This window comes from Pseudophryne corroboree, chromosome 2 (genome assembly GCF_028390025.1).
Source record: "Pseudophryne corroboree isolate aPseCor3 chromosome 2, aPseCor3.hap2, whole genome shotgun sequence".
Lineage (NCBI taxonomy): Eukaryota > Metazoa > Chordata > Amphibia > Anura > Myobatrachidae > Pseudophryne > Pseudophryne corroboree.
The window spans coordinates 312,320,828-312,335,943 of NC_086445.1; the positions used below are offsets into that span (position 1 = coordinate 312,320,828).

General features: G+C 46.9%; 1 protein-coding gene across 2 annotated transcripts in view; it reads right to left on the minus strand.

Annotated features, from left to right (window-relative positions):
* Positions 1-5,971: 5,971 nt before the first annotated feature.
* The window catches only part of DIS3 (DIS3 homolog, exosome endoribonuclease and 3'-5' exoribonuclease), a 114,222-nt gene continuing 105,077 nt past the window's right edge, over positions 5,972-15,116 (minus strand). For both annotated transcript variants that reach the window (XM_063952929.1, XM_063952927.1), the window contains 3 exons: positions 14,137-14,295; positions 13,477-13,599; positions 5,972-6,337 (listed from right to left, as the gene is read on the minus strand). In XM_063952929.1, coding sequence (XP_063808999.1) covers positions 6,254-6,337; positions 13,477-13,599; positions 14,137-14,295 — 366 coding nt within the window. In that variant the 3' untranslated portion in view covers positions 5,972-6,253. The remainder of the gene's footprint in view (positions 6,338-13,476; positions 13,600-14,136; positions 14,296-15,116) is intronic.

Below are 15,116 nucleotides of genomic sequence, written 5' to 3' on the forward strand. Positions count from 1 at the left end.
TTCAAACCAGTGTGATTTTAGGAACTGCAACACCACGTTCAGGTCCCATGGTGCCACTGGAGGCACAAAAGGGGGCTGGATGTGCTGCACTCCCTTTACAAACGTCTGGACTTCTGGAAGAGAAGCCAATTCCTTTCGAAAGAAAATCGAGAGGGCCGAAATCTGTACCTTAACATAGCCTAATTTCAGGCCCATATCCACTCCTGTCTGTAGGAAGTGGAGAAGACGACCCAGATGAAAATCTTCCGTAGGTGCATTCTTGGTCTCACACCAAGACACATACTTTCGCCAGATACGGTGATAATGTTTTACCGTCACCTCCTTCCTAGCTTTTATTAAAGTAGGGATGACCTCTTCCGGAATCCCCTTTTTCGCTAGGATTCGGCGTTCAACCGCCATGCCGTCAAACGTAACCGCGGTAAGTCTTGAAATACACAGGGCCCCTGCTGCAACAGGTCTTCCCTCAGAGGAAGAGGCCAGGGATCTCCTGTGAGCATCTCTTGTAGATCCGAGTACCAGGCCCTTCGAGGCCAGTCTGGGACAACGAGTATCGTCTGTACTCTTCTTAGTCTTATGATCCTCAACACTTTTGTAATGAGAGGAAGAGTAGGAAACACGTAGATCGATTTGAACACCCACAGTGTTACCAGAGCATCTACTGCTACTGCCTGAGGGTCCCGAGACCTGGTGCAATACCTCCAAAGTTTTTTGTTGAGGCGTGACGCCATCATGTCTATCTGTGGAGTTCCCCAAAGACGTGTTACGTCTGCAAAGACTTCTTGATGAAGTCCCCACTCTCCTGGATGGAGATCGTGTCTGCTGAGGAAGTCTGCTTCCCAGTTGTCCACTCCCGGAACGAAGACAGCCGACAGAGCGCTTACATGATTTTCCGCCCAGCGAAGGATCCTTGTGGCTTCCGCCATCGCGACTCTGCTTCTTGTCCCGCCTTGGCGGTTCACATGAGCCACTGCTGTGACATTGTCTGATTGAATCAGAACCGGTAGGTTTCGAAGAAAACTCTCCGCTTGTTGAAGGCCGTTGTAAATGGCCCTGAGTTCCAACACATTGATGTGTAGACAGGACTCCTGGTCTGACCAAAGACCCTGAAAATTTTTTCCCTGTGTGACCGCTCCCCATCCTCGGAGGCTCGCGTCCGTGGTAACCAGGATCCAATCCTGAATTCCGAACCTGCGACCCTCCAGGAGGTGAGTACTTTGCAACCACCACAGGAGGGACACTCTGGTCCCTGGGGACAGAGTTATTTTCCGATGTAAGTGCAGATGGGACCCGGACCACTTGTCCAGAAGGTCCCATTGAAAAGTCCTTGCATGGAACCTTCCGAAGGGAATGTCCTCATAGGCCGCCACCATTTTCCTCAGAACTCGAGTGCATTGGTGAACTGACACCCTTTTCGGTTTTAGCAGGTCTCTGACCATGTTCTGGATGTCTTGGGCTCTCTCTATTGGGAGGAAGACCTTCATTTGTTCCATATCCAGTATCATACCTAGGAACGGTAGTCGAGTTGTCGGAATCAACTGTGACTTCGGTAGATTTAGAATCCAACCGTGTTGCTGGAGCACTCTCAGAGAGAGCGCCACACTGCTCAGCAATTTCTCCCTTGATCTCGCTTTTATCAGGAGATCGTCCAAGTATGGGATAATTGTGACTCCATGCTTGCGCAGGAGCACCATCATTTCCGCCATTATCTTGGTGAAAATCCTCGGGGCCGTGGAGAGTCCAAACGGCAACGTCTGAAATTGGTAATGACAATCCTGTACAGCGAATCTCAGGTATTCCTGATGGGGGGCATATATGTGGACATGAAGGTGCGCATCCTTTATGCCCAGAGACACCATAAACTCCCCCTCCTCCATGTTGGCTATTATCGCTCTGAGAGATTCCATTTTGAATTTGAATCCTTTTATGTACAGGTTTAGGGATTTCAGATTCAAAATAGGTCTGACCGAACCGTCCGGTTTCGGGACCACAAATAGGGTTGAGTAGTAACCTCTTCCCTGCTGGTGCAGGGGAACCTTGATTATCACTTGCTGTATACACAGCGTTTGAATTGCAGCTAACACTACATCCCTTTCCGATGTGGAAGCTGGTAGTGCCGATTTGAAAAATCGACGCGGGGGCACCTCCTCGAATTCCAATTTGTAACCCTGGGAAACTATTTCCAACACCCAGGGATTCAGGTCCGAACTGACCCAGGCCTGACTGAAAAGTCGAAGACGTGCCCCCCCCGGTGCGGACTCCCTCAGGGGATCCCCAGCATCATGCTGTGGGTTTTGGAGCAGCCGGGGAGGACTTTTGTTCCTGGGCACCTGCCGCAGCAGGTGCTCTCTTGCCTCTGCCCTTACCTCTGGCGAGGAAAGAGGAGCCCCGACCTCTTTTGGACTTGTGCGACCGAAAGGACTGCATCTGATAGGGTGTTACTTTCTTTTGCTGTTGAGGAATATATGGTAAAAAATTTGATTTACCTGCTGTAGCTGTGGAAACCAGGTCCGTCAGCCCATCCCCAAACAATACATCCCCCTTATAGGGTAGTACTTCCATATGTTTCTTGGAATCCGCATCACCCGTCCATTGGCGAGTCCATAAGGATCTTCTCGCTGAGACAGACATGGCATTGGCCCTAGAAGCTAGCAATCCAATGTCCCTTTGAGCATCCCTCATAAATAAGACTGCGTCTTTAATATGGGCTAGAGTTAGGAATATAGTATCCTTATCCATATTATCAAATTGATCTGCAGCTCATCTGTCCAAGCTGCAATTGCGCTACAGACCCATGCCGACGCAATTGTCGGTCTTAGCACAGCACCCGTATGAGAATAAATACACTTTAAGGTAGTTTCTTGCCTACGATCTGCAGGGTCCTTAAGGGCCGCTGTGTCAGGAGACGGTAGCGCCACTTTCTTGGACAAGCGCGTCAGGGCCTTGTCCACAGTGGGGGGTGATTCCCAAATCTCCCTGTCCTGCTTAGGGAAAGGGTATGCCATATAAATTCTTTTGGGGATCTGCGGTCTCTTATCCGGAGTCTCCCAAGCTTTTCCAAAGAATTCATTTAATTCATGAGATGTGGGAAAGTTAATAATCTGTTTCTTTTCCTTAAACATGTGTACCCTTGTGTCGGGGACCAAGGGTTAATCCACAATATGCAACACATCCCTTATTGCCACAATCATACACTGAATGGTTTTAGTCACCCTAGGGTGCAATTTTACTTCGTCATAGTCGACACTGGAATCAGAATCCGTGTCGGTAGTAGTGTCTTGTGTTAAGGGACGCTTTTGAGACCCCGACGGGCCCTGTGAGTCGGTCCAATCTGAGGATTGACCCCCTGATGTCCCCCCTAAATCAGCCTTATCAAGTCTTTTATGTAAAGATGCCACACTTGCATTCAACATATGCCACATGTCCATCCAATCTGGAGTCGGCACAACCGATGGGGACACACCACTCATTTGCTCCACCTCCACCTTGGAGAAGCCTTCCGCCTCAGACATGTCGACACACACGTACAGACACCCCCCACTCACAGGGATTAACCTATAAGGGGATAAAACCCCAACCAGGTCCTAAGGAGAGACAGAGAAAGAGTATGCCAGCACACACCAGCGCTTAAAAACACTGGAAAAAATATGTCCAGATAGCGCTTTTTTATATATATTATGCCAATTCCCACTCACTGCGTCGCTAATGTGCCCCCCTCCTCTTTTTCCAGCCTGTGAGTTCAGCAGGGGAGAGACCAGGGAGCCAGCGTTTTCCTCATGCAGCTTCTGTGGAGAAAATGGCGCTGGTTAGTGCTGAGGATCAAGCCCCGCCCACCTGACGGCAGGCTTCGGTCCCAGTGATCTTTCAATAAAATGGCATAGATTTACTGCCTCCGCAGTCTAATCCAACTGTATTTGTGCCAAAATGTGAGGTTTATTGTTGCCCAGGGCGCCCCCCCCCTGCGCCCTGCACCCTTCAGTGCTGCTCTGTGTGTGTGTGACTGGGAGCAATGGCGCGCAGCTTACCGCTGCGCGCCTTACCTCATGAAGATCTGATGTCTTCTGCCGCCTAAAATGTCTTCTGCCTTCTCTATCCGGCTTCTATCTTCGGCATCTGTGAGGACGGCGGCGCGGCTCCGGGACGAACCCCAGGTGAGACCTGTGTTCCGACTCCCTCTGGAGCTAATGGTGTCCAGTAGCCTTAGAAGCAGTGCCCAACTTGCTTCTCTCTCCTCGGTACCACGATGCAGGGAGCATGTTGCCAACAGGACTCCCTGAAAATAAAAAACCTAACAAAATTCTTTTTCCACAGAAAACTCTGGAGAGCTCTCTGCAGTGCACCCATTCTCCTCTGGGCACAAGATCTAACTGAGGTCTGGAGGAGGGGCATAGAGGGAGGAGCCAATGCACACCCATAGTCAAAGTTCTTTTTAGGTGCCCTATCTCCTGCGGAGCCCGTCTATACCCCATAGTCCTTACGGAGTCCCCAGCATCCTCTAGGACGTAAGAGAAAAAAATGTACCATCAATTGACAGATTCTCCAAGAATTTCTTTGTCTCTGTATCCATCTCCCTTGATTTCAACCACATTACTCATCTAGCAACCACTGCTAAACTGGGTATGTATGACTGCATCGCAGCGGTATCTAAAGCAGCCTCACCCACGTACTCTGCTCCTACTCTAAGTTCTTGTGCGATGGATAACAACTGAGACTTGGAATCCAGATAGATTCATCCTTCTACTAACATGTCAATTAATTTTTCCCATAGTCTTTACTTCCCAAGCTAAGGCCATACTAGATCTGACTGTAGCACCTGGTGCCATATAAATGGAATTAAGTGTACTTTCACATTTATGATCTGAGTAGTCTTTAAGGGAGGCACCATCTGGAATAAGGAGGGCTGTAGCCTCAGACAATCTTGCTATAGGAACATTTAAAACACCACTAATACCCTATTCCTAATAGCCTAACCCTTAACCCAATCCAGTAAACTAACCCTAATATCCTAAATGCAAACCTCTAACCTAAACCTAATACGTAAAGGGCAGACTGGATGGGCCATATGGTTCTTATCTGCCATCAAATTCTATATTTCTATATGCAGCCTTCAGGGTTTTTTTTTTTTTACATTGTCCAACCCCATTCCACTGATCCTGAAAAGAACCCCACTGTTTCCAAACATGGTTTCAGCCTTGAAAAGGACCTATCTAGCCATTTACACAGTTACCTCAACACTGAGGTATAAACAATGTAGTTTGCTTTTCTATTAGGAGCCAGAATAAAAAAAGGCTCTCAATGTAGTTATTGGTAGCATCGTCTTTTTGCTTCATTGGTTCCCATATCCAATTAAGTAAATTTAAAGGGCATTACGATTCTTATTGGGAAATGGCAACAATGATCCTACATGACCCTGAACTTTACATTTTCCATACATGTATATTGAATCATCCACTTGACTTGTTGCTCCAAAGGATTTCATTTGGGGAGCACAGTTATATTTTTGATTGTCTGAGGAAACCACTTGCTTTATCCAGTAACCAGAGACATGAGTGGCTCAAGTGGGTCCAAGAGTGGTGGGAGTATTCTATGGTGAAGCTCATTTTATGATTGGTATTTGCTACAAGAAAGTGAAACACAAGATTGGCAATATTGTTCCGATAGCCTATGGAACCAAAATGTTCAACTCAATACATTATAGTATACCTATTGTGTGTCATAAAGTTACACCTCATGCAATAATACCATCAGTGTGCATTGAGGTCACCTGTGAGCCTCCCATCAGTATTATATATTGGGAACCATGCAGGACTATGCTTTTACAATCATTCGGTGTCCTTAGTGTGTGTTCTCTAGCCAAGTGCAACCACACTCTGATGTTACTCCCCTCTAGGATTACTGGGAAATTTGACATACTGGAGTCTCATCTGGGATATTCAGAAGTAACTGTGGAAGATATAACACCTAAAAACGCATGCTGTATTCAAAGGCATCTTTATGTACTACAAAATATGTTTGTTATTTAGAAGCCAGTTAAAATGACAAGTACAATACTACTTGTTTATGCTCAAATTGACAAAATACCAAAAACATTAACAAGAGAGTAGCGAATAAGTGTGCTCCATTTCCCAGAAAAGACAGTTGTAGATGATGGTCACATTCCAATGGACTAAAAAACTAAATAATATAAAAACCACAAGAATAAAATGAAGTAAAATGTCCTTGATCTGTAAAACGCAATGTTTCAACTGAAATAATTCTATTTTCCAGGCTTGCTCTTCTTGGATATCGGTTCCCCATTTGCTTTCCTTTGGTCATTCTCATTTGATGTAACACCTGGTATCTATAAGAAGAAGAAAACAGTTTATTAAAAAGGCATCACATTGCATCAGCTTATCCATAAGCATAGTAAATACATAACTACTATTATTTATTAGCAGTTTCTTATGTAGCGCAGCATATTCCATTGCACTTTACAATTAGAACAACAGTAATAGAACAAAACTGGGGAACAGTAGTAGAACAAAACTGGGGAACAACAGACAGACATAGAAGTAGGAAGGCCCTGCTCGCAATCTTACAATCTATACTATAAGATTTTGTCACGCTTTGAACTGAGCACCTCTGTACTTCAGTGTCTGCTCCTTAACTATTGGATCAGGTGTTCTGGTATACTTTCTTCCAAGTGTACGTCTGTTCTGTGCGCCATTTATTATCAGTCTGCCTTCTGCATTAACTAGGTCTGCTGTACAAAATATTGTCTATCTACAGGCTTATATATGGTCTGCTATAACACTAAAGTGCTGCAATATTTGTATCCTTGTCCGAGTCTTAAACTGTAGCCTTATGCTCTCAATCTTTGTTTTACTCTCTCTTATATATACCTGTTCTTCCTGTCCCATTTGTAGCCTGTGCATCCCTTCTAATGCTGTTCATACTTTACCTTGCTTCTCTGTCCTGATCCTGTAACCCTCACAATTTGTCTTACTATAATTTGGATGTTCTAATGCTATGAAAAGCCTTGGACAAAAGTAGTTACTACAGGACCAAAAGCACACAGAAACTGGGAAGAGTTTGCCAATAGTGGTTTGGGTGAGAGGTCCTCTCATCCAGTTTTATTCTTGCATTTATCTTGTTTGACATGCTTTCTTGTGCCTATGACTCCTGCAAAGGTACTGCATGTCCCTGAGAAATACCACTACATGCTCCAGATTTCGCACCCTGGCCTTTCTGACTACTTATTGTGCTATCCAGGGCTGTAACTAGGGTTGTGCAAACAGTGATGCCACCAGGATGCAAGGCTGAGTGGGTGGCAACGGTGCTGTCACATGTTGCCTATTTTTGGCTTGCTAAGAACAGCTTCATGCAGGTCTACAGGAGAGTGGTTCTGCATAACCATAGGCGCCTCCCTCTTCATGTCGTCACATTTGTGGAAGGCAGGCTGGTCCAGGGTGCGTTATCGCCCTTCTATAGCTCTGCTCCGATATTGGGTATTGTATCAGTCTTGCTATGTCCTTAATGCATAAACCTTCTTTTTCATAAACTCCCAAATACCCATTTATGTTAGTTCCTGCTCTAGGATTCCATTGAGTTCCTCAGTTACTTACCAACAATACTATGTTATGTAAATAGTCACACAAAAAATAAGAATGTAATAACTGCTATACTTTTGTAAGGTTAGTTTAAAAAAAAAATGAAGAAAAGAAATAGTAGATTAATAAAAAATAATACGATTTTAAACCTACTGGTAAATCTTTTTCTACTAGTCCGTAGAGGATGCTGGGGACTCCGTAAGGACCATGGGGTATAGACGGGCTCCGCAGGAGACATGGGCACTATAAAGAACTTTCAGTATGGGTGTGCACTGGCTCCTCCCTCTATGCCCCTCCTCCAGACCTCAGTTAGAGAAACTGTGCCCAGAGGAGATGGACAACATGAGGAAAGGATTTTGTTAATCTAAGGGCAAGATTCATACCAGCCCACACCCATCATACCATATAACCTGGAAAATACGCAACCAGTTAACAGTATGAACAAAAAACAGTATCAGTCAAAGACCGATTCCAACTGTAACATAACCCTTATGTAAGCAACAACTATATACAAGTCTTGCTGATGTAGTCCGCACAGGGACGGGCGCCCAGCATCCTCTACGGACTAGGAGAAAAAGATTTACCGGTAGGTTTAAAATCTTATTTTCTCTTACGTCCTAGAGGATGCTGGGGACTCCGTAAGGACCATGGGGTTTATACCAAAGCTCCAAACCGGGCGGGAGAGTGCGGATGACTCTGCAGCACCGACTGAGCAAACGCAAGGTCCTCATCGGCCAGGGTATCAAACTTGTAGAAATTTGCAAACGTGTTTGAACCCGACCATGTAGCTGCTCGGCAAAGCTGTAAAGCCGAGATGCCTCAGGCAGCCTCCCAAGAAGAGCCCACCTTCCTAGTGGAATGGGCCTTTACCAAATTCGGTAACGGCAATCCAGCCGTAGAATGAGCCTGCTGAATCGTATTACAGATCCAGCGAGCAATAGTCTGCTTAGAAGCAGGAGCGCCAACTTTGTTGGCTGCATACAGGACAAAAAGAGCCTCTGTTTTCCTAACCCTAGCCGTCCTGGCTACATAAATTTTTAAGGCCCTGACTACATCCAGGGACTTGGAGTCCTCCAAGTTCCCCGTAGCCACAGGCACCACAATAGGTTGGTTCATATGAAATGAAGAAACCACCTTAGGCAAAAATTGAGGACGAGTCCTCAACTCCGCTCTATCCACATGGAAAATCAAATAGGGGCTCTTGTGGGACAAGGCCGCCAATTCGGACACCCGCCTTGCAGATGCCAAGGCCAATAACATGACCACCTTTCCATGTGAGAAATTTTAAATCAACCGTTTGAAGAGGTTCAAACCAGTGAGATTTTAGGAAACTTAACACCACGTCAAGGTCCCATGGTGCCACTGGGGGCACAAAGGGGGGCTGGATGTGCAGCACTCCCTTCACAGACGTCTGGACTTCTGGGAGAGAAGCCAATTCCTTCTGGAAAATATAGATAGGGCCGAAATCTGTACCTTAATGGAGCCTAACTTCAGGCCCATATCCACTCCTGTCTGTAGAAAGTGGAGAAAACGGCCCAGATGGAAATCTTCCGTAGGAGCATTCTTGGCTTCACACCAAGATACATACTTTCTCCAGATACGGTGATAATGTTTTGCTGTCACCTCCTTCCTAGCCTTTATCAGAGTAGGGATGACTTCCTCCGGATTACCTTTCCCAGCTAGGATTTGGTATTCAACCTCCATGCCATCAAACGTAACCGCGGTAAGTCTTGGAACACGCAGGGCCACTGCTGTAACAGGTCCTCCCTGAGAGGAAGAGGCCACGGATCTTCTGTGAGCATTACCTGAAGATCCGAGTACCAGGCCCTTCGAGGCCAATCTGGAACAATGAGTATTGTCTGCACTCTTTTTTGTCTTAGGATTCTCAATATTTTTGAGATGAGAGGAAGATGAGGGAACACATAGACCGACTGAAATACCCATGGTGTCACCAGGGCGTCCGCCGCTACTGCCTGAGGGTCCCGTGACCTGGCACAATACCTCCGAAGCTTCTTGTTGAGGCGTGACGCCATCATGTCTATTTGAGGAATTCCCCTTAGACTTGTTATCTCTGCAAAACTTCTTGATGAAGTCCCCACTCTCCTGGATGGAGATCGTGTCTGCTGAGGAAGTCTGCTTCCCAGTTGTCCACTCCCGGAATGAAGACAGCTGACAGAGCGCTTACGTGATTTTCCGCCCAGCGAAGAATCCTGGTGGCTTCCGCCATCGCCATTCTGCTCCTTGTCCCGCCTTGGCGGTTTACATGAGCCACGGCTGTGACGTTGTCTGATTGAATCAGAACCGGTAGGTCGCGAAGAAGATTCTCCGCTTGTCGTAGGCCGTTGTACATGGCCCTCAATTCCAGTATGTTGATGTGTAGACAAGCCTCCTGGCTTGACCATAGTCCCTGAAAATTCCTTCCTTGTGTGACTGCTCCCCATCCTCGGAGGCTCGCGTCCGTGGTCACCAGAACCCAGTCTTGAATGCCGAACCTGCGACCCTCTAGAAGGTGAGCACTCTGCAGCCACCACAGGAGAGACCCCCTGGCCATGGGGGACAGGGTTATTTTCTGATGTATTTGTAGATGGGACCCGGACCACTTGTCCAGAAGGTCCCACTGAAATGTCCTCGCATGGAACCTGCCGAAGGGGATGGCCTCGTAGGCTGCCACCATTTTTCCCAGAACTCGAGTGCATGGATGAACAGACACTCTTTTTGGTTTTAGCAGGTCGCTGACCATGTTCTGGAGGTCCTGGGCCTTTTCCAATGGGAGAAAAACACTCTTTTGTTCCGTGTCCAGAATCATGCCTAGGAATGATAGCCGAATCGTTGGAACCAATTGTGACTTTGGCAGATTGAGAATCCAACCGTGCTGTTGCAGCACTCTCAGGAAGAGCGACACGCTATTCAGCAATTGATCTCTCAATCTCGCCTTTATCAGGAGATCTTCCAAGTATGGGATAATTGTGACTCCCTGCCTGCGCAGGAGCACCATCATCTCTGCCATCACCTTGGTGAAAATCCTCGGGGCCACGGAAAGCCCAAACGACAACGTCTGAAACTGGTAATGACAGTCCTGTATAGCGAATCTCAGGTACTCCTGATGAAGGGGATATATGGGGACATGAAGGTATGCATCCTTTATGTCTAGCAACACCATAAAATCCCTCCCTTCCAGGCTGGATATTACAGCTCGGAGCGATTCCATCTTGAATTTGAACTTTTTCAAGTACAGGTTTAGGGATTTTAGATTTAAAATGGGTCTGACCGAACCATCCGGCTTCGGGACCACGAACAGGGTTGAATAGTACCCTTTTCCCTGTTGGACCAGGGGAACCTTGACAATCACTTGCTGTTGAGACAGCTTTTGAATTGCTGCTAACACTACTTCCCTTTCCGGGGGTGAATCTGGCAAGGCCGACTTGAAAAATCGGCGAGGGGGCACCTCTTCGAATTCCAGCTTGTAGCCTTGGGAAACAATTCCATCGCCCAAGGATCCACGTTTGAAAGAACCCAGATCTGGCTGAAAAGTCAAAGGCGTGCCCCCACTGGTGCGGACTCCCTTAGGGGAGCCCCAGCGTCATGCGGTGGATTTTGTAGAAGCCGGGAAGGACTTCTGCTCCTGGGAAATAGCCGAAGCAGGTGTTCTCTTTCCTCTACCCTTACCTCTGGCAAGGAAGGAGAAGCCCCAACCTCTTCTGGACTTGTGCGACCGAAAGGACTGCATCTGATACTGTGGAGTTTTCTTTTGCTGTTGGGGAACAAAAGGTAAAAAGGTAGATTTACCCGCGGTAGCTGTGGAAACCAGGTCCGCGAGCCCCTCCCCAAACAACACTTCACCCTTGTAAGGTAAAACCTCCATATGCTTCTTTGAGTCTGCATCACCCGTCCACTGGCGGGTCCATAGAGCTCGTCTCGCAGAAATAGCCATGGCATTGGCTCTGGAACCCAGCAGCCCAACGTCTCTTTGAGCGTCCCTCATATATAAGACTGCGTCTTTAATGTGGGCTAAGGTTAATAAAATGGTATCCCTGTCTAGGGTATCAAGGTCAGCTGACAAGGTATCTGTCCATGCTGCAACTGCGCTACATACCCATGCCGATGCTATTGCCGGTCTGAGCAAAGCACCTGTATGCGCATAAATAGACTTTAAAGTAGTCTCCTGTCTGCGATCCGCAGGATCCTTGAGGGCTGCCGTGTCCGGAGACGGTAGCGCCACCTTCTTGGACAGGCGTATTAAAGCCTTGTCCACCCTGGGAGAGGATTCCCAACGTACCCTGTCCTGTGCAGGGAAAGGATACGCCATAAGATACCTTTTGGGAATCTGCAGTTTTTTATCTGGAGTTTCCCAAGCTTTTTCAAATAACTCGTTAAGCTCATGAGATGGGGGAAAGGTTACCTCAGGTTTCTTTTCCTTATACATGCGCACCCTCGTGTCAGGGACAGAGGGGTCATCAGTGAAATGCAAAACATATTTTATTGCAATAATCATACACTGAATACTTTTTGCCACCCTTGGGTGTAATCTTGCATCATCGTAGTCGACACTGGAGTCAGAATCCGTGTCGGTACCAGTGCCTACTATTTGGGATAGGGGACGTTTTTGAGACCCAGAAGGGCCCTGTGACACAGTCCAATCTGTGGATTGACTCCCTGCTTTCTCCCTGGACTCTGCTTTGTCCAGTCTCTTATGTAATGAGGCCACACTTGCATTTAACATATGCCACGTCCATCCAATCATGAGTCGGTGTTGCCGACGGAGACACACCTGTTCCACCTCCTCCTTGGACGAGCCTTCCGCCTCAGACATGCCGATACGCACGTACCGACACCCCCACACACACAGGAATATATCTATAAGGGGACAATTCCCCAACAAGGCCCTTTGGGGAGACAGAGAGAGAGTATGCCAGCACACACCCAGCGAAAACGGACACTGGAATAAAACCCAAATAGCGCTTTTTATATATATAATCAATGTGTATACACTCACTGCGCCTTAAACATGCCCCCCCCCCCCCTCCCCCCCCCTCCCCCCCCCCCCCCCCCCCTCTTTTCAGCCCTCTGTCACCGAGTTCAGCAGGGGAGAGTCCGGGGAGCCAGGTTCTCTGCAGCGTTCTGTGGAGAAAATGCTGTTGTTAGTGCTGAGGGATCAAGCTCCGCCCCCTCCAGCGGCGGGCTTTGGTCCCGCTTCAATATACAAAAAATGGCCAGGGGATCTCTGCATTTACTGCCTCCGCAGCCTAATGTACCCTTATATGCCAGTCCAGAGGTTTATTGCTGCCCAGGGCGCCCCCCCTGCGCCCTGCACCCATCAGTGCCCGCTCCGTGTGTTTAGTGTGCGGGAGCAATGGCGCGCAGTGTTTCCGCTGCGCACTTACCTCAGTGAAGATCTGAAGTCTTCTGCCGCCTTGAAGTCTTCTTTACTTCTTATACTCACCCGGCTTCTATCTTCCGGCTCTGCGAGGAGGACGGCGGCGCGGCTCTGGGACGAACGGCGGGGTGAGACCTGCGTTCCGACTCCCTCTGGAGCTAATGGTGTCCAGTAGCCTAAGAAGCAGAGCCTATCATTTAAGTAGGTCTGCTTCTCTCTCCTCAGTCCCACGATGCAGGGAGCCTGTTGCCAGCAGTGCTCCCTGAAAATAAAAAACCTAACAAAATTCTTTTTCAGAGAAACTCTGGAGAGCTCCCCTGTAATGCACCTTATCTCCTCTGGGCACAAAATCTAACTGAAGTCTGGAGGAGGGGCATAGAGGGAGGAGCCAGTGCACACCCATACTAAAAGTTCTTAATAGTGCCCATGTCTCCTGCGGAGCCCGTCTATCCCCCATGGTCCTTACGGAGTCCCCAGCATCCTCTAGGACGTAAGAGAAAAAAGGTGATAACTGACCTCCGGCTCTACGAGCGCCATGCGTATTTTCTGGTGCTGGATGTTTGATGCATCCAAAGTAATTTTCACTTTAACTTTGTCAAACATGTTGAAAGTTGTATCCTCCACTGTTAACGAGGGAAACTTAATATGTAAAAAAAAAAAAAAAGATACAAAAGATTGTAACTGTACACTTCAAATATTATTTCACATAAGATTTTAAAAGGACATATACTCAAACATGCAAAAATGTATTGTGTACTAAAATACTCCAACTATGAAGCACTTGGGCCACATTTTTGCATATTATGTTTAAACATTGTAACATTGTTCTGGTGCTTATAATGTGGGAGATATTTCATACAACTGTAGAGGGGAAGCAGCAATGGGGATTTTGCAGTACAACGCTTCTATCCAGCCTTGAAAAAGCAAGAGACATATGCAATTGTGTCAACTTATAATGCAGGATGGCTGCCACCAACAGCCGAGTGGTGACCCCGCCACAAGGTAGGTATAGCAGGACATGGGCAAACTTTGCCTTGTTGTAAGATGGTCCAGAACTAAAAGTAGATAAAATATTTTTATTCTTTAACGCTAAATATGAAATCTGACTATTTTTAATAAATCTCCGGTTTAACAAATAGTGAAGTACAGTACTTGAAACAATGGCTTGCAACTTACTTCATCATTGTAAATCAGTCTAGGTTTTACTTTGTCCTTCTCCTCAAAGAACACGGTGCCTTCTAATCCAAACTTGGGGATCAGGACAACAATTGCATTTTTCCTAACAAACAGGATGAAACCTTCTTCATTCAGAATTCCTTTGTGTTTAAAGAATAGCTGTAAAGGAAATAATGCATCTGTTTCAGGAAATACATACCACCAATAAATCATCACAAGCTTAGGAAGTAAGGACTGGTCAAGCACCTTACCATCAATCCCACACAACATACAGGAAAACTAGTAAGGGTAGTCTCTAATGGAGACCACACCAAAGTCACCAACGATTAATCTGCCAAGAAAAAGAGTTACTTCTCCCTATTCCTCCTTTTGGACCTCTCTGCAGCTTTTGACATTATGAACCATCCTCCAGGTTTACCCCCTACTTTCTCAGCTCCTTTTCACTTTCTGCTCCTCACCTACTCTCCCTCTCCTTGTTGGAGTATTACAAGGGTCAGTCCTTAGCACTCCTCTCGATAGGGTAACACCAACGGTCTCCAATAACATCTTTATATGGAGAGCACACTTCACTCTGCTGCTCTGCCCTCTACCATTCTCCTCTTCTCTTGTGTCTCTAATACCAACTCTTCATAGAGGTCCCAGGGCCTGATTCACTATGGATCGCTATTGAGGCTGAGATAGCCATTTTCAGAAATCTGCTATTACTAAAAATCGCATGTGAAGAGCCGCCCAGAAAGGATAAAAGATGCCCACGATGCATTCACAAATCTGCGTACGCGTTAGCAGAATTGCAATGCAAATGCAAAGAAATGAGCACCAACAACAGTTGCGGTTGACCCCGGCATACACAAATCAACGAGAAGGCAGTCGCACCGGGCGCCATATTTTTGAATGCAGCATTTGCAGATACATGCCCTAAAAACAGCCATGACACGCCTGTGTTTTCCCAACCCCTCCCCACAAACGCCATGTTACCACAC